General features: G+C 43.4%; 1 protein-coding gene across 1 annotated transcript in view; it reads left to right on the top strand.

Moving 5' to 3' along the window:
* PDE3A (phosphodiesterase 3A) overlaps positions 1-27,215 on the top strand; it is a 360,917-nt gene that overhangs the window by 306,422 nt on the left and 27,280 nt on the right. Inside the window, exons 6-10 of the mRNA XM_074938035.1 lie at positions 3,627-3,840; positions 9,350-9,435; positions 11,693-11,862; positions 13,209-13,346; positions 25,514-25,625. Of these exons, the coding sequence (XP_074794136.1) occupies positions 3,627-3,840; positions 9,350-9,435; positions 11,693-11,862; positions 13,209-13,346; positions 25,514-25,625 (720 nt within the window). The remainder of the gene's footprint in view (positions 1-3,626; positions 3,841-9,349; positions 9,436-11,692; positions 11,863-13,208; positions 13,347-25,513; positions 25,626-27,215) is intronic.

Below are 27,215 nucleotides of genomic sequence, written 5' to 3'. Positions count from 1 at the left end.
GAAGCAGGTGTGCAGGGTTACTGCCCTGGGAACTGCAGGGCACCAGTGGATGTGGAGCCAGCTGCAGACAGGGTGTGGGGCAGGGCTAGCTGGAGGCAGGGGTTGCGGGGCTGGCTGCAGGCAGAGCAGGGGGTGCGGAGCTGGCTGGAGACAGGAGGATGCGGGGTTGGCTGGAGGCAAGGGGGTGCGGGGCTGGCTGCGGGCAGGGCAGGGGGTGCGGAGCTGGCTGGAGACAGAAGGGTGCGGGGTTGGCTGGAGGCAGGGCAGGGGCTGGCTGGAGGTAGGGGCTGGCTGGAGGCAGGGCAGGGGCTGGCTGGAGGGTAGGGGCTGGCTGCAGGCAGGGTAGGGAGTGCGGCAGGGGCTGGCTGCGGGCAGGGGGTGCAGGGGTGGCTGGAGACGGGCTGGCTGCGGGCAGGCAGGGGGTGCACACGCCAGGGCTGGCTGCGGGCAGGGCAGGGGGTGCGGGGGTGGCTGGAGACGGGCTGGCTGCAGGCAGGGGGTGCGGGGGTGGCTGGAGACAGGGGCTGGCTGCGGGCAGGGCAGGGGGTGCGGGGGTGGCTGGAGACGGGCTGGCTGCGGGCAGGGCAGGGGGTGTGGCCGGGGCTGGCTGCAGGCAGGGGGTGCAGGGGTGGCTGGAGACAAGGGCTGGCTGCGGGCAGGGGCTGACTGCGGGCAGGGGGTGCGGGGGGTGGCTGGAGATGGGCTGGCTGCGGGCAGGGCAGGGAGTGCGGCAGGGGCTGGCTGCGGGCAGGGGGTGCAGGGGTGGCTGGAGGCAGGGGCTGGCTGGATACAGGGCAGGGGGTGCGTGCGGCAGGGGCTGGCGGCGGGCAGGGGGTGCGGGGTGGCTGGAGGCAGGGGCTGGCTGCGGGCAGGGTGGTGGGAACTCACGGGGAGAGCGGCTCGGAGGAGCCCGAGCAGCAGGACGCAGCCCAGGCCCAGCAGAGCGGCCGGGGACCCACCAGGCAGCAGCGGGAGCACCAGGGCCAGGGGTCGGGGGAGCAGCAGCAGCACCAGGGCTCGTGCCCAGGGCCAGGTGGCAGCCCACATGGCTCCCGCAGCGCAGCACCCTCGGCGGCTGGAGGAGGAATTACATCACTTCCCGGCCGGAGCCCATCAAAACTTCAGCGCCCCCTGCAGGGAAGCAGGTTAACAACCGGTTCTAAAACTGCTTCAAAATTTAACAACCGGTTCGTGCGAACTGGTGCGAACCAGCTCCAGCTCACCACTGCCCCTAAGAGCATTAAAGATCCTGGCACTTTTTGCAAGAGTTGGGGGTGTTAGCTCTACTGTTGTGACCAAACTGCTGTTTGGCTAATTACAGACTACATACTGCTTGCCGAAAATTCCCTTTGCAGCATTGGATGCAGCCTTCTGCTTTACTTCCTGACCTAAGCTGTTATATAGCTGCTGTGCACTAGTATGTCATTCCTCAGAGGTGGCTGCATTTCCATACTGGGCAAAGAGATTTCTGTGTAGACCACATGTATACAATATATAAAGAACCTGAGGGTCCTTTGGGCAGAGAAGTGCTCAGATACCACAGTGATGAGTTAGAAGTAGAAGTAGATAGATATCACAATAACAGAGTAGCAGTTATAAACAAAGGAATAAAGCCAAGATGAGTACCTAAGAGATTAAAATAATGGATATGTAATTTTGAGCTCCCTAGAGAAGAAATGTGCTTCTACCCTGGTACAGAGAAAAATGGTGGTATCTCAAATATTACTGTGTGATAACTGTCAGCAAATTGTCAAGTATCAGAGGGGTAGCCGTGTTAGTCTGGATTTGTAAAAGCAGCAAAGAGTCCTGTGGCACCTTATAGACTAACAGACATATTGGAGCATAAGCTTTCGTGGGTGAATACCCACTTCATCAGATGCATGTGGATGCATTTTTGTCAGATGCATTTGTGTCAGAAAATTTTGACTTTTGAGTGGTCACCATTAAATAAGGTTCCATAATTTTCCTCCTTTAAAGTAATAGAGGACATCAGAAAGACATATTGAGGATATGTGGATTTCTAGAAAGATGCAAACATCAAAAGCCTTTACTATTATGGTTAAGGCTTCATTATCTTAAATCAACATTATTATCTTATTCAGAGATGACTGTTTACCCAAAATACGTTTAGTTAGTTTGCCACAACACAAACTTGCAAACAAGTAAAGATAACATTTTCTGTAGACCTAAAATAAAAATGAAAATAAACATGATAAAAGAACTGGGTGGCTGAGCATGAAAAATATGGCTTAGTAGATCTGAAGGCGCAACATTCCCTGTAACCTCAGGTACAATTTCCAGCCGGCTTGACTCAGCCCTTCATCTTTCTAAAATACACACATTTATGTCCTTGCAGCTTATTGTTCATGAGTCTTTTGTATGAGACTTTAAGGTCTTTTCTGCTATGGGTGCATCATGAAGAGTGGGGGTTTGCCCCAATGGTCTTGGCTCAGAATGTCTTGTAATGGGGGACTGGGTGTAATATTGCAGTGTTTTTTTCGTTGCTGGCTGACCATGGTGGGTCTTGCATGCCTTGGCCCTCCAGCCAAATCAAAAAGTCCAAACGAACCCATTCCAGGGTTTACACCACTCTGCCTATGACAGGTAGGGAAGCCTAGGCCCACCCACTATGAGTTCCAGACCAGGGATCATATAAATAGCATCTTCACACTGCTTGATTCCAGTTTGTTGCTGCTTCTTAGGTCTTCTTAGGTCCTCTCTCTCCCTGCAAATCCAGCTTAAGCAAATCAAATAGGAACTGACCTGATAAGGCCTTGCATCTCCTTTTATCTGAGTCTGCTGGGCTCTGATTGACTGCTTCCTTAAGGTCTCGCTAGACAGGCCTAAAGGACCCACCTTCACTGCTTCTTTCCAGTCACTTTGCTGCTTCTTGGGGTGGGATGTAGGAAGACCGCAGGGCCAGGTGTTGGGAGCCACAAAGGCCACATGAACCTGGTCACATCCCATCTGTGCACTGGGTTGGGTGCTGCACTTCATCCCAGAGGTGCTCCCCTTTGAGCCACAACTGAGGCAACTCTATCTCAGTGGTGCTTGAGCATGTGTCTTCTCTAGTTCCTAAAAATTTTGGAACCCTTTAAGATGAAAGGATAATATATTATCCTTATTTTAAAATATTACTGTTTGGCTTATTGCTTACCTACTCATATGTAGAACTCTGGGTTCATTACAAAGGCGGGGTAAGCATTTTTGTCTCTACTTTATAGATGGGGAAATTGAAACACAAAGATATTAAGTGGTTTGCTCAAAATCAGTGAGGCAGAGCCTGGAATAAAACCCAAGTTTCCTGACTCCCAGTCTGATACCATATAGTCTGGACCATGCTGCCTTCCCATATTTTCCTACCATGTTCTTTCACTTGTGTATACTGCTTGTATGCCCTTATCAATGGGGAATATGCCCTAAATGTGTAAAGCTAGTAGAAGTTGGCATAGCTCTATTGAAGTCAATGAAGTTTTGCCAATTTATGCTAGTGGAGTCCTGGCCCAGTGTGGAGACTTTTTTTGTATTGTTCTGTGTATTTCAGAAGTAATTCTCTCTGCATACAGTGAATTGATGTATCTGTATATTGACTTTTTTGAATTGAAGAAAGTGTTTTTTCTTGCTAGGTATCCCGCCAAACATTTCACCTCTCACCTCCCCATGCCATTCACCTATTCAGGGAACCCCAGCCACCAGTCCCACTGGCAAAACCTCTTCTGTGCAATTTCCAGACCCTACTGACACCAAGCAAACCCTGAAACCACCCAAGGTTTTAACTTCTACTCAGAGCACACCTGACCTTTCAGAGCAGATTATGGGGTCCCCTGTCATCTGTAGCAGGTAAGATGTTAATTTGATAGACATCTGCTTGTTTTTCCCTTTTTCTTATCCATATTCTTGATTTATTTCAGCACAGCATATTGATATAATTTTCCCCACGTTAAAGTAGTTCACTGTATGCCAGTAATGGTTTAGTTCAATGCTAAACAGTATTTTTAAAGTTCAAAACAATTAACTGCAATTAAAAGCTTTTACTTATGTTGAGTATGTAGTCTGATTTATAGAAAATTGATCTGTGATTTTTTAATCTCAATGTTCATGTTAATGAAATGTGTTTTTCTTGCCACACTCAAGTCACAATAACACAGACTTCAGGGTCATGTTCCAGTGTTTCAATATACAAACCTTATTCCAGAGATGACAGTCAGCCACCTAGGATTTGGAAAAGTACAGACCAAAGATCCACAGTGGGTCAGTGTTTCTGATGCAGGCAAAAGCTTAAATGTTCCAGATAAACTATTGTACTTGAAATTCAAATGGACTGTCCCTCCTCCTCTCCCCTATCCCAGGTACATTTTATAGTTATGCCCAATGTATTTATGCCACGCTAGCTTTTTGCCTTTAGCATTTTCAAAATGCACAGTTTCTCCTAAGTTATACAGTACCTGTAACTAGCACAATACTATATATAATTAAACTAAGTCTGCATTGCAGTGGGCTTTGCCTCAAGATGAACTGAATGGATTACATCCTTCCAGAGGTGGAGACAAATACACAGAATAGTAATGGTAGTGAATATTTTAAAGAAGCAATTAGAATGAAGAAGTCTGTTGCTACTGCCAAATATTACAAAATGATGTAGTCATACCATACTCTAAGTGACTCTTAGTTGCTTTAAGAGAACACATCTTCTAACTTGGGTGGTCACCACCTGGAAGTACTGTTGTTTCATGTCTCCAGAAAGATTCAGTTGAAGTGAAACCTGAATAATGGACTCAGCAATGTGTGTCCAGTGCAACATTGAGAAATTTCAGTATCATGGTGTGAAGTGTGTCAACCCTGTTGGAGATTGGCATGAACGCAGTCAAGCTCATCACATTGCTAGTTTTGATCTCAGCAGTTATGTTTTTGTGACCTGGGGTCAATGAGAAGAGAACAGTTTACAATAGGGGTCTGTTTCATTTGAGATAATGTTGGATTAGATACTAGAAAGTGTTGATGTGCTATCTCAGTCCCAGGGGTTTAGTTCATTGATTTCTCGAAAATAGTCAGTGGTTTTTTTGACTGACTTACTCACATGACTTTTGATGAGTGCCGTTTTTATTGTCTGTTGATGGAGTTTGCTGTGTGTGGAGTTAGGTGGGGATGCTCAAAGCTGAGGCTGCAAGTAGTTGCTGTGATAAGTAACTACATTGTTGGCATTTAGCAACCTTACCTGGTTTTTTAAACAAAACATTTAGGTTTTGGAATAAACATATTGTTAAACTCAACTAGTACCCCAGCCAAAAATATCAGTGTTGTCAATGCAAATATAAATGTGATCCATTAAAATACTAATAATAAATATCATCATTTACCGTGAACATTCTTGCAGAATCATCAGTAACAATAACAATTTACTTGTTACTGGTATACAGATGTCACTTCTGCAGATACAAGCTGAACCCCTAACACATAAATAATGTACCCACTGCTCACATAAATATAATATATAAAATAACAGCTAAGGGAGACAGATTGGGTTATCCCACAAGAAAATGTCACTGAGAGTTGATTGCATGAGTAGTGATAATAACTTATCTCAAGGCTGGATATTCAGAATGTAAGCTATTATGTGTTCGTGGTATGTGAGGTAAAAACAATGAAGGAACGAATACATAATTCTACATTAAACACAAACAAAAAACTTACAAGAGTTAGTAGCTCTGCTCTCTCTCTCACTGCCCAGCAGTTATAAGGCTGCTGCTCTTTGGAGACTGGATCCACAGTCAGATGAAGTCAATTAAAAGACTTCCCTTGTCTTCAGTGTGCTCCAGGAGATTAGTGGCATATATTCAGCACTTGGTTTTGGCTCTGTTTGTCTTATACTCCACACCTGAGTGAAGTGTGGCAGGCTAATTGGCAATTAAACTGTCTAGCCAGCTTCCCTAAATGCTGTAGCAGCACAAATCAATAAGTCATTCAACGTCATCCACATTGTCCAATTTTGTGGCCCTCATTATTTGGGCATTTACCCAATTCGAATTTGATAAGTGCTTTTAAATGGGATAAAACCAATAACATACATAGGATCTCTGTTTTTTTAACTTAGAGCTTGTCTACACTTACCGTGGATCGATGCTGCGGTGATCGATCCACCAGGGGTTGATTTAGTGGGTCTAGTGAAGACCCGCTAAATTGACTGTCGATGCCTCTCCCATCGACTCCACCGGAACTAGAAGCATAAGGTAAGTTGATGGGAGAGTTTCTCACGTCAGTCCAGCACGGTGTAGACACCACAATAAGTCAACCTAAGCTACGTCGACTCCAGCTACATTATTCTTGTAGTTGGAGTTGTGTAACTTAGGTCGATTTTAATCCCCTAGTGTAGACCTGCCCTTAGACTGTTAAAATTGCTCCTTCTTTAAGGTATCAAATCCCAGGCAGGCTAAGAACATTAGCAGGATGTTCAGGTACTGTGGTGATCATCACATGGTAAAAACATAACTAGACAGAGCACAACCTTAACATTGAATGCATAGGAGAGTGAAGCTTCAATCCTCATACTGCAGATTCCAAAGTAACAGGATGAGATGGTGACTAAAGATAGAGATGAACTTCTGGGGGTGGTGTGTGTGTGGGTGTGAGAGAGAACGCAAGCACACACAACATAAATACATACATACACTCTCACTCATAACATCATGAAGGTCTGATGGCATCACAAAACACCAAAAGGTAAGGCTTGGATTTCAATCAGTTCCTCTCCAGTGCAATAGAACCTGCACAAAAGTTTTTTCTTTATGCAATTTTTAATCATGTTAAACAACCAATCTAAATAATGTTATAATTGTGCTCTTGCAAAAATAGCCTTTAGTTTTGTAAGCAAGGTTACAAAATTCTGCCAGTGTAAGAGTCACTAACGGTCTCATCCAAAGCCCCTTGAAATCATGAAAAGAGTTCCCACTTTTGCAATCATTAAAAGATTTCCTTTGCCTCCAAGGACTTTGGATCAGGCCCCAAGTTTCCTACAGACTGTCTTAACAGTATGCTCACTTTTGCCGTCCTTTGTGCTTTGTTTTCACTTGATATCCCTGAATTCAGTGCTTAATTTGTGCCAGGGCTGACCCCTGACACCTCTAAGACTGGCAGTTCATAGCCTCTGCACGTCGGGGCTTGCCATGTTAGGAAAGAAAAAAAAATTGCTTGAGCTCCGGCATCTCTTTCATGGCAAATTATACAGTGCCTGAATTGTTTGGATTTTGCAACTCCAGGCATTCTAAATAGCTTCTGAATTCCCATTTAGCCCTTTGAAAGTGGGATCATTTTAGCCAAAAAACCTTCTTACACACAGCATGCACCCTACCTAGAGTTAACCTGGCAGTATAGAACCACAAGCACCCTAAGGCATTTTGTGTTTGGAACTGTTGATAACAACTCTGATGCCTTTTCTCTCCCCTATATTATTTTTATTTATTGGTATTTTGGTTACTCCTAAAGATCCCAACCAGGGTTGAGACCACACTGTGCTAGGCACCATACACACACAGCATCGACCAAGCTCTTCCACAGCTTCCAATATAAAAGACAAGACAGATATTCTGATATAGAAAAACAACAAAAAAGCAGATATAAATTCAGAATATAGTTCTAAAGCTTTATCAATTTTTTATAGCAAAGAACATTAGGAATTATTACCATAGCTAACTGGGGACATGGGTGGGGAGTCGTAATCGGTCCAAAGCTCACTCCTGACTCTCGGAAACGAAACTGATACCCTCTAACAGATCCTTTTTGTACTGGAAAACCTGCAGCTTTGTTCTTAAAGCAACCATCCAGTTCAAAGCAAAAGAGTGGTTTGTTACAAATTTCCTGATCTTTCCATTCTCTGCAATATAAAAGTGTTTGTGTATTTATTAAAAAGATAGTTTGTCTAGGAGGAGGAGAGGATAACCAGTTGAGCACTGTTGAGCTGTACTCTCAAATAAATGAAGATTCCTGGGAGGAAACTTGTTTTGAGTCATTTACTCCTAAAGAGGAAGTCATTTTTGTGGCAAATTAGTTCTGCATGTTGCCACTATAGGTGGTTCTGCTGCTTGGCTGCTAAATCATAAATGTTCTGCTCCCAACAAAAGATGGGGCAAGAAGAGATTTGTGAACAAGTACTGTATGTATCCATTTGAAGAAAATTAGTTATTTTAATTTATTTAAAATGTGCCTCACTCCAGCATCAAATGAGGAAGATTACTCTTCTGGCAAAGGAACTAACCTGGGAATAAAGAGAGCTGATTCAGTTCCTGGCTTTTCTGCCACAGGCCTCCTGTGTGATCTTGGACAGGTCACTTACTTTCTCTTTGAGCCTCAACTCCATCTGAAAAATGCAGATAATGATATTTCCCTATCATACAGGGGTCTTTCAGATCTATTAATTGGTGTTTGTGATGGTACTACAGTTATGGTAACCTAGGTAACTAGGTAGATTTTTGTATTAGGCTAATGGGCTCAGAACTCAATACCCAAACAATGTTTTAAAAAATATGATTACGCATAGATTGTAGTGCATCCCAATAGACCTTTAGAGGCAAATATTTCAGAAGACCTGCCTGGTGCCTGTGGGTATGTGTGGGTGGGTGTTTTTGTTTTGCTTTGTTTTGTGTATTGTTTTGTTTTCCTAAAACATTTTTCCATTTCCTGGGAATTGTGAGTGTGTCTACTTGTCATCTATCATGCTTGTTAACTATTTGAGTGCCAGCTCATTTACCTGACACATTGGTCAAAACATCCCTCTAGTGCTACTATACTTGATATGTTCTCACTGAAGTCCAACAGCATTGCCTTACTTTCATATTACGTATGATGATATATGTGTTTCTAAGCATGCATATGACAGGAGGGGGAACCTGCTAAAAATGTCTCTATTCTACTTGAATCACTTAAGACTGGGCTGGGTCCTGGTGAATTTTCCTCTTGTTCATTCTTTATTCTTTTTTTTTATAGTGTAATTGTGTTATATTTTCAATTTGCTCTTTTGTACTTGTAAACTTAGAAAATAATAAACATATTTTAAAAAATCATATTGGGGTGGGATCCACTGATATGATGTGCCTCCTTTGCACCACTCTGGCAGTGGCAAGCAGCTCTAAACCCAGCTTAGCTGGCTGGTTAAGCCACATTTATGGCTGCCTTTTGCAGTACTGACACCCATCAAAAAATGAGCATTCCTGTGAATTTGTCCTTTGACTGTGCAAAGGACTGTAGATTATATGGTAGGGCATAATCCTGTACTAGGGTCAAGAAATAGTCTAAATGACTTTTCCTCTGTAATTTACATGATTCTTTAATGTTCATGTTCCTTGATATTGTGTTCCAGCTGTGGCAGACCGTATAGCCAAATAGGTTCTGGCACTGGTGCGCTGGATAGAGGTGATGGAACAACACATGCCCTGACCAGAACAGGTAATTTGCTGGTTGTAAAATCAAAAAAGTTGTTCCTCTAAAATGTGGTTGTTGAGGGAATGTGTAGACACTCCTGTCTTTTTTTTTTTTTTTTTTTTTAAACAGAGATTATACATGGGTGAGATCACAGGAATGACGTTTGTATTTCCTTTCCTTTGGAACAGTAACAATCCTAGGCCAAGGCCATCCCCTTAAGACACTCTCCATGCAACGGGTGGTTGTGAGTGTCCAGAGGTGTCAACTGTTATTTCAGCAGCCTCCTCAAGTCCAGGGATCTGCAACAGAGAAGACGATGGGTGGAGATATATCCCTGGCCCTGCTAATTCTGTGGGCAACCGGCAGAAGGGTTAATGCAGCATAGGCCATATTCATGTTACCACGGAGACCCTTCTGTGCCAGGAAATCCCTTTCAAGGCATGGTGACTCTGGCAGGCTCCATTGAAGCCACGTTACAGCTATGTCTACACTGCACACCACTGGCAGCGCTGTGTAGGATATGTGTAGCTACACGCCTCAGTGAAAAGCAGGCTTTTACTCACACTGCATTATGTAGCTACATGTGTCAGTGAAAGGCTCTGGCAGGAGGGAGGCAGTGGGGAAAGGCTCTGAGAGCTCCACACTGCCACAGCCTTTAACTGTGGCAAGGAAAGGCTCTGGCAGAGAGGAAGCAGCGTGGAAAGGCTCAGCAGCAGGGAGCTGCCAGAGCCTTTTTCTGCTGCTGGAGTATTTCCTTGCAGCAGGGAAAGGCTCCTGCAATGGGGAAATTCTCCAGAAACAGGGAGCTGCCAGAGTCTTTCCCCACTGCAGGAGCATTTCACTTCTGAAGTCGCAGTGTAGATGTGAGAGGCACTGCTTGGGTGTGTAGAGGTCGTGTTGGGTACATACCCAGGTTCATATCCACAGGGTTAAGCCATGTCTTTATTCTACTCACCTAAGCAGTGCCTTACTGTCTACACTGCTATTTGTGCCCGTCTAGGGGGGCGTATAGTCTATGTACTGTACATGCTGCTGAAAGGAGTGTGCAGTGTGGACATACCCTAGAAGTGAGCTAGGGATGGGGACAGGCATGTTTCTGGCCTGGGAGCTAGACATGCGGCCTCCACAATTTTGTAACAGTGAGAGTAATTAACCGTTGGAACCATTTATCTAGGGTTATGGTGGATTCTCCATCACTGACCATTTTTAAATCAAGAGTGGGTATTTTTCTACAAGATCTATTCTAGGAATTACTTTGGGGAAGTTCTATGGCCTGTGTTATACAGGAGGTCAGACTAGATGATCACAAAGGTCCCTTCTAGCCTTGAAATCTATGAATATAGCAAAAGTTAATGCCTCAGTAAGGTAATCATATGTTGATTTCCTCTCCATATTAGATATCCAGAAGCTGCACATTATGTAGCATTTAGTGTGTGAGTGTTTACTCACTAATTTTAAGTGTAAATTATTCAGTAATATATAGACCCTGAAAGTTGCTTTTCAGGTTGTTTATCACATCATTGTATGTGGTAACGTTGTTTTGAAGGATACAGACAGCACATCAGTATTTTATTCTATCACTTTTTATTTTTACAAGAGTTGGAATAAAATAGGCTTTTGGAAATCCTATAACTTTTTTCTATCCAGAAAAATTTTCTTTCTAAAATTTTAATACTTTCTTCCATTGCAGACTTTTCTGTCAGCAGCTGTTCTTTCTGACAGCTTCATTTCTCTGTGTAATTTTACACATGGAACTGTAACTCTTGCTCAGGAACTAGGAAGCAGAATATCTGTATATTTATATCTAGTCATGAAGCTAAAGTCAGCCTTCAGATGTAGGTGCTTGGGGTTTTCAGTAACTTCAGGGAGAGTCATATTCATCCCAGGGCAGCACTTAGTCCATACACTGTAAAAATAATTGTGTTTGTTAAAAATATACCATGTGTGGCACAAAGTATTTATAAAGAGGAATCTGAATAAGCTCTACATTAACTCAGTTTTAGAGGGTTAAAAATGTGCAATAAATGTGATCTCACTCTGTCACCTAATTTGGCCCACCCTAAAAATAGTCCTCAGAGTTTCCTCATTCTGTGGTCCCAGTTTTCAGGCCTTGCAGGGGTACGTATTTCAGTGCAGTTGAATAGACTGTCAGATTTCAGCCCTAGCCAAGCAGCACGTATGTACGTGAGTCAGAGATCATGTTGTTATTACTCAAATGGTCAGAGAGAATGCCTTTTAGTAGGGTCTTACAGCTCTCAAAACAGTCCTATTTGCATTGTAGATGATCCAGCTCAAGCCACCTCTGACTATGAAACCAACAACAGTGACAGCAGTGATATTGTACAAAATGACGACGAGACAGACTGCTCTAAAGAACAGATGCAGAAGGGATCTGTCTGCAGAATGTACACGCCTGAGACTATCATGTTGCACCCTTTAATACCACCCGAGGTAGTTCACAATTGCTTTAAATAATGCTTTCATACTGTATTCGAATACACCTCGAGACACTGGGGAAAGAATGATGCAGTCTAAAGACCCTGGACAAGATTTTCAAAAATAATTGCATAAATTAGGGTCATGTCCACATTTATGTATCTTTTAATAGGAGATCCGATTTTCTAAAGCACTAAGCACCCATTCAAATCAGTGGGAGCTGTTGAGTGCTTAGCATTTTTGAAAATGCAAAATAATGCAATTTTGAAAATGAAAAATAAGCCACCTATTTTGATTAGGATTCTAACTTTAAGCACACATTTTTGAAAACTTTGCTTCTAAGGTATGGAAATAATATTGTGTATATTACCAGTACAATGTGTACAGGTCTTTCTGATTAGCCATGTAAACGCTTTAATGGCCTAGTAAACCTTGTAATGTTGTTTAGGATATGCAGTGGTCACCATTAAAGAAATTAACATTTGCCAAAGGGTACTACACAATTATGGTTATTTCCTGTACTAAATATAGGAAAGACATTTGTACCTCATATACCATATACTCTGAGACTAATGCTGGCATATGCTGATGTTTTCATATGACAACTGTAGTGAGTTGTAAGTTTTGTTCAAACAAGCAAGCAAAGGTTTAGTCAAAATTTTAAAGCCCCTTAAATCTGTGCAATTAGAATAAAAAACTCTCACGAGAACATTTCTAGCAATCTCTGCTTCTGGTCAGAGCCGGATATGCCAGGAGAAAAGATTTTTCTAGAGGTATTTTGACCCTTTTGTTTCCACTTCTGGTCATTACTTGAAAATGAAGAGCTGTGAGAGAGTAAAGAGTAGGAGGCAGGGAAAGGGTGAGACTTCTTTCAGATTTCAAAAAAGGTTTCTTTTCAGTATCTCAGAGTGGAACAAGAGAGGCGTTCTTATTTTATTATATCTGAATATGTTACTTACACATTCCTATTCACTGTAAGACTAGCTTGGAATTTGTTGCCTGAATCCAGTTGTTAGTCTCTTGCAGTCCACTATATGGAAGTAACAAATGAATATGTTTTCTTCTGCTCAAGACAAGTTTTACAATAAAAGTGAATGACCTCTCTACAGCTGTAATAATCAGACACTGATCTTTCATTTCCAGGATTACCTATCAATTCCAGCTTAACAAAAATTATGAAGTAGAAGGGCTAAATTAAGGTATGGTGGAAACAAGCGTACCTCCATTGTATTCAATGAGATAGCACCTGCTTACGCCAGTGGTTAATTTTGGCCCAAGGTTTATAGCGTTTTTACCTCTTTAGTTTGACTTTTCATAAGTCTGTGATCTATCAGAATCCTCTCTTTTCATTCTTGGTGCAGAACAAACCTATCCTTGCCCCAGAGCCTCTTATCATGGACAACTTGGACTCCTTTATGGATCAGCTAAACAATTGGAACTTCCCAGTCTTTGATTTGGTGGAAAAAATAGGAAAGAAATGTGGTCGGATCCTCAGCCAGGTAAGAAGCATGTTTTGTACAGGCAGGTTGGATGTACAGTCCTGGTATACTGTGTGTACGTAGACAGATACAGACTAAAATAGAGCTTTCAAAATGTAATGGGTCCTGTAAGTTATAGCAGCATAGGAACCAGGAAATCCTGCCATACAGTTCCATGATAGCAGCAGCTGAGCTAATTCCACAAATCCATTACCATTAAAAAGTCTCGTTCTACTTCATAGAATCATAGATATCAATGGGTTGGAAGGGACCTCAGGAGGGCATCTAGTCCAACTGCCTGCTCAAAGCAGGACCAATCCCCAACTAAATCATCCCAGCCAGGGCTTTGTCAAGCCTGACCTTAAAAACTTCTAGGGAAGGAGATTCCACCACCTCCCTAGGTAACGCATTCCAGTGTTTCACCACCCTCCTAGTGAAAAAGTTTTTCCTAATATCCAACCTAAACCCTCCCCACTGCAACTTGAGACCATTACTCCTCGTTCTGTCATCTGCTACCACTGAGAACAGTCTAGATCCATCCTCTTTGGAACCCCCTTTCAGGTAGTTGAAAGCAGCTATCAAATCCCCCCTCATTCTTCTCTTCCGCAGACTAAACAATCCCAGTTCCCTCAGCCTCTCCTCATAAGTCATGTGTTCCAGTCCCCTAATAATTTTTGTTGCCCTCCGCTGGACTCTTTCCAATTTTTCCACATCCTTCTTGTAGTGTGGGGCCCAAACCTGGACACAGTACTCCAGATGAGGCCTCACCAATGTCGAATAGAGGGGAACGATCACGTCCCTCGATCTGCTGGCAATGCCTCTACTTATATATCCCAAAAAGCCATTGGCCTTCTTGGCAACAAGGGCACACTGTTGACTCATATCCAGCTTCTCGTCCACTGTAACCCCTAGGTCCTTTTCTGCAGAACTGCTGCCAAGCCATTTGGTCCCTAGTCTGTAGCGGTGCATGGGATTCTTCCATCCTAAGTGCAGGACTCTGCACTTGTCCTTGTTGAACCTCATCAGATTTCTTTTGGCCCAATCCTCTAATTTGTCTAGGTCCCTCTGCATCCTATCCCTACCCTCCAGCGTATCTACCTCTCCTCCCACTTTAGTGTCATCTGCAAACTTGCTGAGGGTGCAATCCACACCATCCTCCAGATCATTTATGAAGATATTGAACAAAACCGACCCTTGGGGCACTCCACTTGATACTGGCTGCCAACTCGACATGGAGCCATTGATCACTACCCATTGAGCCCGACAATCTAGCCAGCTTTCTGTCCACCTTATAGTCCATTCATCCAGCCCATGCTTCTTTAACTTTCTGGCAAGAATACTGTGGGAGACCGTGTCAAAAGCTTTGCTAAAGTCAAGGAACAACTTTCCCCTCATCCACAGAACCAGTTATCTCATCATAGAAGGCAATTAGATTAGTCAGGCATGACTTGCCCTTGGTGAATCCATGCTGACTGTTCCTGATCACTCTCCTCTCATGTAAGTGCTTCAGAATTGATTCCTTGAGGATCTGCTCCATGATTTTTCCGGGGACTGAGGTGAGGCTGACTGGCCTGTAGTTCCCAGGATCCTCCTCCTTCCCTTTTTTAAAGATGGGCACAACATTAGCCTTTTTCCAGTCGTCTGGGACCTCCCCCGATCGCCATGAGTTTTCAAAGATAATGGCCAATGGCTCTGCAATCACATCCGCCAACTCCTTTAGCACTCTCAGATGCAGCGCATCTGGGCTCATGGACTTGTGCTCGTCCAGCTTTTCTAAATAGTCCCGAACTGCTTCTTTCTCCACAGAGGGCTGGTCACCTCCTCCCCATGCTGTGCTGCCCAGTGCAGTAGTCTGGGAGCTGACCTTGTTCGTGAAGACAGAGGCAAAAAAAGCATTGAGTACATTAGCTTTTTCCACATCCTCTGTCACTAGGTTGCCTCCCTCATTCAGTAAGGGGCCCACGCTTTCCTTGACTTTCTTCTTGTTGCTAACATACCTGAAGAAACCCTTCTTGCTGCTCTTAACATCTCTTGCTAGCTGCAACTCCAGGTGTGATTTGGCCTTCTTGATTTCACTCCTGCATGCCCGAGCAATATTTTTATGCATCTTCCCTGGTCATTTGTTCAATATTCAACTTCTAGTAAGCTTCTCTTTTGTGTTTAAGATCAGCAAGGATTTCACTGTTAAGCCACTGCCATATTTACTATTCTTTCTACACATTTACAGGTTTGTCCCTGTAACCTCAATAAGGATTCTTTAAAATACAGCCAGCTCTCCTGGACTCCTTTCCCCCTCATGTTATTCTCCCAGGGGATCCTGCCCATCAGTTCCCTGAGGGAGTCAAAGTCTGCTTTTCTGAAATCCAGGGTCCGTATTCTGCTGCTCTCCTTTCTTCCTTGTGTCAGGATCCTGAACTCGACCATCTCATGGTCACTGCCTCCCAGGTTCCCATCCACTTTTGTTTCCCCTACTAATTCTTCCTGGTTTGTGAGCAGCAGGTCAAGAAGAGCTCTGCCCCTAGTTGGTTCCTTCAGCAATGCACCAGGAAATTGTCCCCTACACTTTCCAAAAACTTCCTGGATTGTCCGTGCACTGCTGTATTGCTCTCCCAGCAGATATCAGGGTGATGGAAGTCTCCCATGAGAACCAGGGCCTGCGATCTAGTAACTTCCATTAGTTGCCGGAAGAAAGCCTCGTCCACCTCATCCCCCTGGTCTGGTGGTCTACAGCAGACTTCCACCACGACATCACCCTTGTTGCTCACACTTCTAAACCTAATCCAGAGATTCTCAGGTTTTTCTGCAGTTTCATACCAGAGCTCTGAACAGTCATACTGCTCCCTTACCTACAATGCAACTCCCCCACCTTTTCTGCCTTGCCTGTCCTTCCTGAGCAGTTTATATCCATCCAAGACAGTACACCAGTCATGTGAGTTATCCTACCAAGTCTCTGTTGTTCCAATTACATCATAATTCCTTGACTGTGCCAGGACTTCCAGTTCTCCCTGCTTGTTTCCCAGGCTTCTTGCATTTGTGTATAGGCACTTGAGATAACTTGCTGTTTGTCCTGCTTTCTTTGTATGAGGCAGGAGCCCTCCCCTCTCACACGCTCCTGCTCATGCTTCCTCCCGGTATCCCACGTCTCCACTTACCTCAGGGCTTTGGTCTCCTTCCCCCGGTGAACCTAGTTTAAAGCCCTCCTCACTAGGTTAGCCAGCCTGCTTGCGAAGATGCTCTTCCCTCTCTTCGTTAGGTGGAGCCCGTCTCTGCCTAGCACTCCTCCTTCTTGGAACACCATCCCATGGTCAAAGAATCCAAAGCCTTCTCTCCGACACCACCTGCGTAGCCATTCGTTGACTTCCAGGATTCAACGGTCTCTACCCAGGCCTTTTCCTTCCACGGGGAGGATAGACGAAAAGACCACTTGCACCTCAAACTCCTTTATCCTTCTTCCCAGAGCCACGTAGTCTGCAGTGATCCGCTCAAGGTCATTCTTGGCAGTATCAGTGGTGCCCACGTGGAGAAGCAGGAAGGGGTAGCGATCCGAGGACTTGATGAGTCTCGGCAGTCTCTCCGTCACATCGTGAATCCTAGCTCCTGGCAAGCAGCACACTTCTCATTTTTCCCGGTCGGGGCGGCAGATAGATGACTCAGTCCCCCTGAGGAGAGAGTCCCCGACCACCACGACCCGCTTCCTTCTCTTGGGAGCAGTGGTCGTGGAATCCCCCATCCCTTGGACAGTGCATCTCATGCCTTCCTTCTCCCCCAATCGTCTATCTTAAAAGAATTGTAAATGCATATTGGCCCACTGTACCTTCAGCTATGACTCAAAAAGCTGCTGCTGATGCTTCCACTGTCTTCGGTTCACTGTCTTGTGGGATTTTGCATTGAGTCTATCACTGCATTTGCATTGAGATATAAAGGGCCACAAAGAGACAGCTGACCCAAAAGAATAGGTATGGTCTTCTCTTACATTGCAAATCCTAGTCAAGCCATACATGAGACCAAGATTCATGGAAAAAATCTGATCCTACTGTCTTGCCCCTGTACCTCACTTTTAAAGAGTCAACACGTTGGCAGTTAATACTTCTACTCGACCTAATAAAGATCTTAATCAGGTGGTGATAACCTGCTAAGGTTCCATTTTAACTGCCAACTTTTCATTTGTTCTTCCAAGTAGAATGAAGGTGCTGATACGACCTTTATTTACACAGTACGATCGACACCCCCTATAATCATCACCACGTTCTTGGCCAGGCTTTCTTCTCTGTCGTTCACCTCTTGATGGCACAGAGACAAACTGGCCGTTTTTTCTTGTAGTTGGATAATGGTTTTGTCAACAGGGGAAGTGTATAATGTATATTCAGGACACAAACCCAAAAACAAATTGGGTTTTAGAGTATCTCTTTACAAAGCAGTATGTGCAGGAGGCTAGTGGAAAGCAGTGAACGTGTTAATCAAGTTTAACTGTCTCACATTATACACGCAGAGGTTAAGGTGCTAACCAGCCCTCAGTGCAATAAACTCCAATTAATGCTAAATCAAGTCCTGGTCCCTTGGCTGTTGATGATTATTCAGCTGCATACAGCTAATTCAAAAGCCAACCAGGAAAGATGATTGATTAAATTCAGAGTGACATTAGGATTTACTCTGTGAGCTGTTTCCTTGTCAGCAACCCCAGTCTGTACTTCAGCATGTAACAGCTGTGCAAAACCAGCTTGCCAATATTCCGGGTTCCTTCTAGGGTAAGAGGAAAGCCTAGGCTGTGTATAGCGCTTCTTATCAGAGAGAGTGTGAAATGACACACTTCCCCCAGCTGTTTTCCCCTGTTGTTCCCACTTCCCAGTAACCTCTACCCTCCACCACTGCCATTTTTGCTTTTCCCCCTTCTGCTTCTACCTGCAGACCTTGTGTGTTCAGAAAACCTGCTTAAAGATGTAATCACTGTCCACACCCTGAGTGAATTGTCGCCTGCCAAAGCCCAAATAGTGGGGCATGGTGAGGGGCAGAGATGGAAAATGAGGGATGCGAAAAAATCAATCTGAGGTGCTTCAAAAAACTGGGATTCATTTATTTAACATAAACAACAATTGTATTCTCAACTTCAGGCTTCAACATTTCGGATAGCAATAATTTACATTGACATTAATGTAAATGGGATGACCCAAGATCAGAGTGGCACAAGATTAAATTTGGGTTTAAAAATGAAGATGTCCCCCACTAATAAGGAAGCAAGGTGGCTGAATGAAATGAGCTTTTTTTTTAAACCAGGGAACAGGCTGACTTTCTGATGTGTAATTTATATCACAGTATGTCTTTAAAGTGGAATGGACAAAGGCAAACAAACACATCAGTGATTTATTCTCTGCTTTCCGCAATTAAATAGTCTCATCTTTAAAAAAAAAATAGAAAAAAAGAAAATTAACAAGAGGAATTAACTATGCATGCCCCACAATCCAAAATTTATGAGGTGGAACAAAGAAGAGTTGACATGTTCCCCCAGGCGGGTGTTCCATTTAGAAAGCAAATGCTGGCCTAGCATTTTTAAGGCTACTTGAGATGTCTCTTTCTTATTTGTGGAATGTTAAATTGATTTAGCCACTTTATTAAAAAAGACCCCACACAACTCTGACGATAAAAGCATTCTTACTACGTACAATGGAAAGCACTTAAATGCAGCACAGGCAAACCTGTAAACAAAGGGATAGAAAGACCTTCACAGAAAAAAATCTCACTTCAGAATGGAACAGCAAAACTCTCCAATTGAAATAGCAGCTTCACAACAAGCCACAGAGATACATAACTCCTTAATTTATGCTTATTGCTCTTTTCATCGTAATTCCTGAAGGGAAGAAACCAGTTTGCTTTAGAAATAAAAGTGGAGTAGGTGAGCGTGGAAAAAAAAGTACAGCTTGAAATGGAAGCATCTCTCCTCTGACCATTACCAAACTGCAAGTTGATTAAAATGATAGGCCAGGGCTCAGATTCTAGGAAAATCTACAGTGTCAAGGTTCTGATTCTGTGTTTCTGTCCCTGTAAATAAGGCCCATCGGAAGTGTTTCACAGCTAGCTGGGGCTGGGGGCTATTGGTCACATTATCATCATCTGTATATTTCTGCACAAAGAAATTAAACAGCCCTATAAAAAGAATGGCATGGGAAGTCTCTTCATGGGGAAAGTTGTTCGTCATAAGATGGCTTTTGAATGAAAATTAAAAATCACCCATGAATGGAAACATTGGGGGGGTCTGGAGTCAGGGCATTATTAGTGGCAGACTCTAATCTGTGGAATTCATTACTGCCAGAAACCCTGAACATAACTATCTTCAGAAAGCATTGTAGCACCTGCCTGGTTGGCCAGATGTTTGCATAAGTACTTATTCAGTTTCCCATATCTTCTTGTCTCTGATTTATTTTGTCTTGATGTCGATGGGAACCTAGGCTTCTAGGTTCCTATACAGGGGAATGTATTTACTTATTTATTTAGCTGTACACAGCATGCACAGCTACTGTTGTGGTGGGCACTATCCATGTGCTTGTAATAAGTAATACATAGAAGATGGTTATACTGAGCACCATGTGAATAATGAGTTCCCTCTTTGAAAGAAACATCCATTAAAAATCATTTCACTGGAAGCATTTGTTTTAGTTTTAACAGACGCCAGAAGCATTAGATTTATAAATTATGCATTTAAGCACTACGTTTTTCATAGACGGGGGGGGGGGGAAGGCAGCAGGGAGGGGAGAGGGAAGTAACACTACTTACCAAACAAAGGGTATGTGTTGAAATTTATTTATTCCTAAGAATAAAAAGTGTGCTGAGCACATTGGTAGTATGGCACATACAGCTGTTTTCTAACTCGGAAGCCATATGCAGTAGGGACCAATGGTTATGATAATGTGTGATCCATAGCGCTAAGCCGAACCACAAGAATCTGACCTGACCTTCAGCTACCTACCCCAAACACAAGCAGAAGAGAGGAAGAAAGGAGAAGGTGTTGCTTAGTAAGCCAGGGTGTGATTGTCCATCAGGTGATGTATACTCCTGAGTTATGGCAACATTTGCCATGGGAGGAAAAAAGTCAAAAATAAGTTGTTAATAAAGAGTACATAACAACTAAAACAGCAATACTTATTTTGCCAAAGTATCCAGATTTTCTGACATCCAAGAAGCTATAAGTACCAGAAAATAGATATCCCTTTTCCTCGTTCTTTCATTCTTTCTTGTGTCTGAATGCCTTGCTTGTCTGCTTATCCTTCTTGGTGACTGGAAGAGCAGACCATTTCTCTCCAAATAAGCTGCTGGGAACTGGATACCATTCACTTCCACCCCTTGCCAGTCCAGTCAACTTCTTCAGAATTATTGTGAAACCTTCCCCTCTGACCTAAATCAATGCTGGAAATTCAGAGGGGGAAAAATAACCTTCTTATATGGCATGCAGTTCTTAAAAATACCTGCCTAACAGTTGTATGAATCAATAAGATTAAAATCTGCAGAATAATGTTCTACCATTCCTCTTTTCCCACAGGGGTATATTCCAGGGAAATAAGATACAATGAACTAGACAGTCGCAACTAGTGTCTTTTCTTTCCTGTTTTTTGTTCCTCTCACCTTCCATGGCGCACTGATCTAAGACTAAGGTTTGAAATACCTCATTTCCTTGTAGCTGCAAGTTTGAATCCTGGCTGGGTCAACTCAGCCATGATCCAAGAGAGGCAAATTGAGTTCCATGCTGTGTTTGGAAATCCTGGGCCCTGCTGGTCAGGCTGCCTGCACAGCTCAGGTCTGGCTGCTACCATAGGGCATAGAGAGACCACGTGGATGAGGTAATATCTTTTATTGGACCAACTTCTATTGGTGAGAGAGCTACACAGAGCTCTTCTTCAGGTCTGGGAAAGGCACTAAGAGTGTCACAGTTAAATTCAAGGATGAACAGATAGTTTAGCATAAGTAGTTAGCACAATTCCCAGACCTGAAGAAGAGCTCTGTGTAGCTTGAAAGCTTGCCTCTCACCAACAGAAGTTGATCCAATAAAAGATATTACCTCACCCACAGTGTCCCTCTAATATCTTGGGACCAACAGAGCTAGAACAACACAGCCTACCATGGGGCATAGGTGTAGAGGTAGTGAATATAGCCTGTTGCTCCCCCTTATAAGGTTTTGCCAGCTAATTTATGCAATGCATGGACCCACTGGCTCTGCATCTGGCCTAACCAGAATCCTCTTCTCTTTAGAGAGCTGCAGATGCCTGTCCTGAGCAATGTTCCCTCTAATTTTTTCCATCCATGTGTGGAATAAATTATGTGCACCGAGGTAATGTGCAGATGTGCGCCACCAGTAGAAACAAAAATCCTAGATATAGAACTGGAAGGGACCTCGAGAGGTCATCTAGTCCAGTCCCCTGCACTTGTGGCATGACTGATTACCTAGACCATCCCTGACAGGTGTTTGTCCAACCTGCTCTTAAAAAATCTCCAATAATGGAGATTCCACAACCTCCCTAGGCAATTTATTCCAGTGTTTAACCACCCTGACAGTTAGGAAGTTTTTCCTAATGTCCAACCTAAACCTCCCTTGCTGCAATTTAAGCCCATTGCTTCTTGTCCTATCCTCAGAGGTTAAGAAAAACAAATTTTCTTCCTCTTCCTTGTAACAACCTTTTACATACTTGAAAACTGTTATCATGTCCCCCCTCCATCTTCTCTTTTCCAGACTAAACAAACCCAATTTTTTCAGTCTTCCCACATAAGAAGTCATGTTTTCATCATCTTTGTTGCTCTTCTCTGAACTCTCTCTAGTTTGTCCACATTCTTCCAGAAATGTGGTGCCCAGAACTGGACACAATACTCCAGTTGAGGCCTAATCAGAGCAGAGTAGAGCGGAAGAATTACTTCTCGTGTCTTGCTTACAACATTCCTGTTAATTCATCCCAGAATTATATTTGCTTTTGTTCCCCTGTACCCCATTTCTGCAGAGATTGGATATGTGGGCACGGGGGAAGGGGAGAGACAGAGAGAGAGTGAGTGTGTGTGAGAGAGAGAGAGAGATTGTGTGAGCTGGCTGCTGGGGAAGTCTCCGAGAGACCATGCGCTGTCTGTTTAAGGCACTCACTCACCGCTCGGTCAGACCTCAGACCACAGCAGCTCTCTCCTGCTCCGAGTCCTGAGCCCTGTCCCCTCTCCCCTGCTCAGTGGAGTTGGGGTATCGGGGGGACACCCAGACATCAGCACTCCCCTCACACACACCCCATTCTGCACAGCCAGCAGGAGGGTCCTGGGAGCAGCTGCTGGAGCAACGTGGCTGCAAAGCAGTGGGGGGAGGGGCACCTGAGCAGATGCTGTCGGATGTGCGCAGCTCTGCTAGTCAGGTGCACGGCACTTGAATCATTCCTGGGCAACCGCGCAGCTTAGCGCAAACACGGGTCCTGAGTAATTTCTTTGGAGAGCGCACAGAGCTGGAGAAACTTCCTGTGTCAGTTTTCGTTGCTGCTGACCCCAGGGCAGCTTTCTATATTTAAGATGCTCTGGGGCCTTTTCTGCATACGTAAGCCTCATGGGATTTTGGCAATTTTTTTGTAAAGCACTTGAGTTTCCTTAAGGATTAAATGCACAGGGTAAAATTTTCTAAAGTGAAAGCGAATGGGCCTAAGGCGCTTCAGTGCATAAGTCACTTTTGAAAATAGGCTCAGGTTCCTAAATCACTTAGGTGCTGTTGAAATTTTTACTCAGAGAATGCATGTAAAATGTCATCCTCCCTTTCCAGTTCCATTCTCTTTTTTATGGCTGCATCACAGAGGAGGAAGATGTTGAGGGAAATAAAAGTAAGGAGGCATTAGCTCTGGGGTAGGTAGAAGAAAACTAGGGAGCAATCGACAGGGTAGAGAACTAGAGAACAATAGAACATACAGAAAGGTGAGAGAGAGCAATATCGGTAAAGAGGGGGTTGAATAATTAATGACCTATCACCAGACTAGCTTCTTAGTGTGACTTTCTTACGTTGTCAGGTTAGAGAATGAGGGGTTCATTCCTTCCGCAATGTAGAGAAGAGTAATCTCTTTTGTCGCCTTTCTCTTCCTGTCCCCAGTGGCAATCGGAGATTTTAAGAAGCATGTTTTCTGTTCAGAGCAGACATGCCTAATCCTGACAGACACCTGGAACTCTTGCACTAACACTTGCCCTGAGCCCATCACGTCACCCACACTCCTACTGCCTACAGTTAGCCTCCAGAACTGAGATGCATAGGGATTTTCTATTACCAATCTCCGGTTGCCATTGGAGCTTGAGCTACAGAAATGGTTAAGAGTTTCTCTAGGAGCGCTCTTTTCCATATTTGGTGCCCTCAGGTTTTTAAATATCCTATAACTGAAGAAAGACTTTTATCCCTCTTTTGATGGTTCTGCTATATATTTATGTCTTGTTTGGACTCTGAGTTCTAAGAGGGATAGTCCAATACTTAAAAGTACTGGTCTCTGCACTGGAAAAGCTCTATTTCAAGCAGCTTTGATGTGTCCTTTACAGCAGTACTGCTATCAGCTTCTGTGGCTTTGGCTTTCATTGGCATCACCATGTCCACACTGACCAGCATTACCACCACCTTTCTGGGTACTAATATTGAACATGGTACTGTTGGCACCCTATGCCATTCAAGTAGCAGCTGGTCAGTGCACAGGTGCCAGCACCAGAAGCACAAGTGGCAGACACTTGATAACAGACAGATCCCTTGTATGTGGAGTCAGAAACTACATTTGTGCACTCTCAGCTGCACCCTTCGACTGCATCATCCTTTCTCATTTTTGCTAGAATCGTTCATAATTAGTTCACACAGAAATTCTGCTTGATAAGAAATCCCTAGTAAAAAAAACTTGAAGATAGCTCAGATTATAAATTCATATCAGTTACTTTAAAATAATTGTAATTCTCTATGAAGGCCAGATATTCAGAGTTTCCGTTTGTTAAAACTTGGATTCACTACACCCATCAGCATAGATTATGGATCCCAATTCATACACACAATATGCTGAAAGATGCAGTAGTTGATAGCAGCTTAATTTAGGTTCAGTTGTGCTATGTTGAAACAAAGGCCAGTATGATTTTGAGACTGTATATGCAGAGTGTAGTATATGGTGGAACTGGGATACAGTGGTCTCCCCTTGATACAGCTCTGGTGAGACCACACAAAGAATACAGTATTTGGTTCTGGGCACCTCATGATGAGAATAATTAATGAAGTGCTGGAGCAGCTAATTTCAAAAGGAAAGTTGGAAGAACTTAACATAGTCATTTCATTAGGTCCCATTGCACTGTGTATAAATTTGTTGTTGCTTTCATGCCCCTACATCGTGTGATAGCTGCTGTCTGCATTACTGACCTGGTCTCCTATTATATTCCCCCATCAACTTCTTCACTCCACCACTGCTACCAGCCTGAATACCCTGCTTGACTCCTCTTCTAAAATTCTCTGTAACCTTCTTCCATGCTTGAATGCTCTCTGGATGTCTTCCCTACTGAAAATTCCTTCCCTTCAGTCATATCCCTCCTGAAAACTCACTTCTGTCATTTCACGTACAAGGTTTAAAAAAAAAAAAAAGTGACATTTATTAGGCTGCCCTTTTATTTGACACCCTTGGCTGCTTCTTTTCCTCCTCCCTTCATCTGTTTAAATGATTAGGCAAAGAGCACAACAATTGTCATTGCATACTCTTTGGGACAGGATATATGGGGGAGATTTGCAGAGATGCTAATTCCTATCAGTACTTTGTAAATCTCCGCTTCTTTGTGTTTTGTTATGTTTTTTTGTGAGGCACCTAGCACATTTTGGGGCATTTAAATCTGATGATAATATCTAGGCTTGCTAAATGTCACCAGATAGGAATATAACCAGGTACAAGTATTGGAAGAGGGTAACCATCAGAGAAGAAAAAAAGTTGCTTAGAACAATCAGAGAGTACAAAGAAGAGGAACATTTTGGTGAACAATTTCTGAACAACCTGTTTGTTTGACTGTGTAACTGTGTCTCAGCAGAAGTACTGGTAACTTCCCCACATGAACTAGACCAGATGATTCACATGGGAAAATGCCATAGGGAACAATCCTGTATTGAATAGGGATATACCAGGTGACTTTATAGGATCAGCTTTTATGATGTCTTTTTTGGTCTACTTAGCAGAGTGGTTGTTTTCCTTTTTCAGGTATCATACAGGCTTTTTGAAGACATGGGGCTGTTTGAAGCCTTTAAAATTCCAGAGAGGGAGTTCATGAATTACTTTCATGCCTTGGAGTGTGGATACAGAGAGATACCTTGTAAGTAAAGCTACAGGTCAAATAAGAGTTTCTTGCTCAGATCTCATTGACTTTTGACATGTTCAGTAAATATTTTTATACATTCTTTCCTCTCCCTGGTCACCACAGCCATTTCTTCTTTCAAGGGCTGCATTTTGTTGCCTACCTCTTGATTAAATACGTAAGAGTAGTATTCCTCTTTTGGTGTGATGTACACAAAACTTTGTGCAGTGTGAAAAGAGTACTCCACAGTTTTGTCAATACATGCAACACTGCTAAGCTAATGGCCTCCTACGCAGAGGCTCTTCCTGAACTCTGCCCTCACATTTCTGTCTGTTTGACATTTAGGGCTTTTTCTTTTTCTTTTGTTTTTTAAATTTTACTTCATAGAAAACTCTGTGTAAATCTCGGGTAGTAAGATGGCTCCTATTTCGAGAGTTTATAGGTATCAGGGACTGTTCTATCTAGCCATGTTTGTTATTGGTTGGTGGCATTGTCAGTCTTATCTGGAGTTTGTTGGAATGGTTGCACACACACCGCCCCCGCCCTCAGGAGAGTTGCGTTAGAGATATGCACCCTGTGATATGCTTCCACACCAGAGATGCTATAGAACAGTGATTTTAAACCTGTGGTCCTGGCATAACTTTTAGCAGACATCCCCGCTATTCTATGCTAGCTAGCTATGGATTCAGAAGCAAGTATACACCCATATATAGATATACGATTTACTGTAGATACATATTATATAGAAAACGCTGGATGTTATTGAGGTACATTTACTGGGTATATCTGTATAGAAATATATAATCTATATTTTTCAGATTCCTAGGATTCTGTCCCAGAATTATATCATCTTTGCCAAAGAAATATAACATTTAAGTTCCCCCGGATTTGAAGGGCCTTTTTATCTACATGCTGCATTGTTGGAGATTGATACCAGAGCTGAATAAAATCTATATAAGGACTTGTGTTTGTTGTGGTGTTAGCTCAAGATGTAACTCTAGTGTTGTCCTTAGTCTGACTCCCTCGTCCCCCCCCACACACACCTCTAGCTCAACTTAAATGGTACGTTACTTTAAACTTGAGCTAGCTGGCCTGTTGGGGTGTGTGTGTGTGTGCATGCGTGTGTGTGTATTGAAGCTCAAGGGCTGCTGATGCTCAAACTAGTGATGCAGTGGGGATATAGCTACATGCAACAACTTGAGTTAACACAGCTGGTCAGATGCTAATCCAATCACTGTATAGCCTGAGTGTTGTTTCCAGATGTTGCTGCTCTCACTCAAGATAGGCTAGTGGAATAACTCAAGCTAATCGTTGCAGTGAAGACAAGCTCTTATTGTTAGAAACTGAGAGAAGTCCTGGCCACAGTGACATGAATGGGAGTCTTTCCATTGATTTTAGAGGAGCCAGTATTTTACCCTTTTTATTGACCAGATGATACTTGCATAACAAAAGGCCAGGGAAGTAGAAGGGAGCACGGCTCTCAACTCCTATGCTAAAAGCTCCCTCTCTTCTCTCTCGTGTGGGGGAGTAGCAGGGCCGGTGCAACCACTAGGCGAACTAGGCGGTCGCCTAGGGCGCCAAGTGGTTGGGGGCGGCGGTGGAGCAGAG

The sequence above is a fragment of the Natator depressus genome, chromosome 1 (genome assembly GCF_965152275.1).
Source record: "Natator depressus isolate rNatDep1 chromosome 1, rNatDep2.hap1, whole genome shotgun sequence".
NCBI lineage: Eukaryota > Metazoa > Chordata > Testudines > Cheloniidae > Natator > Natator depressus.
Note: the sequence above shows the minus strand (reverse complement) of the source record. Positions and strands in the feature narration are given on the sequence as shown.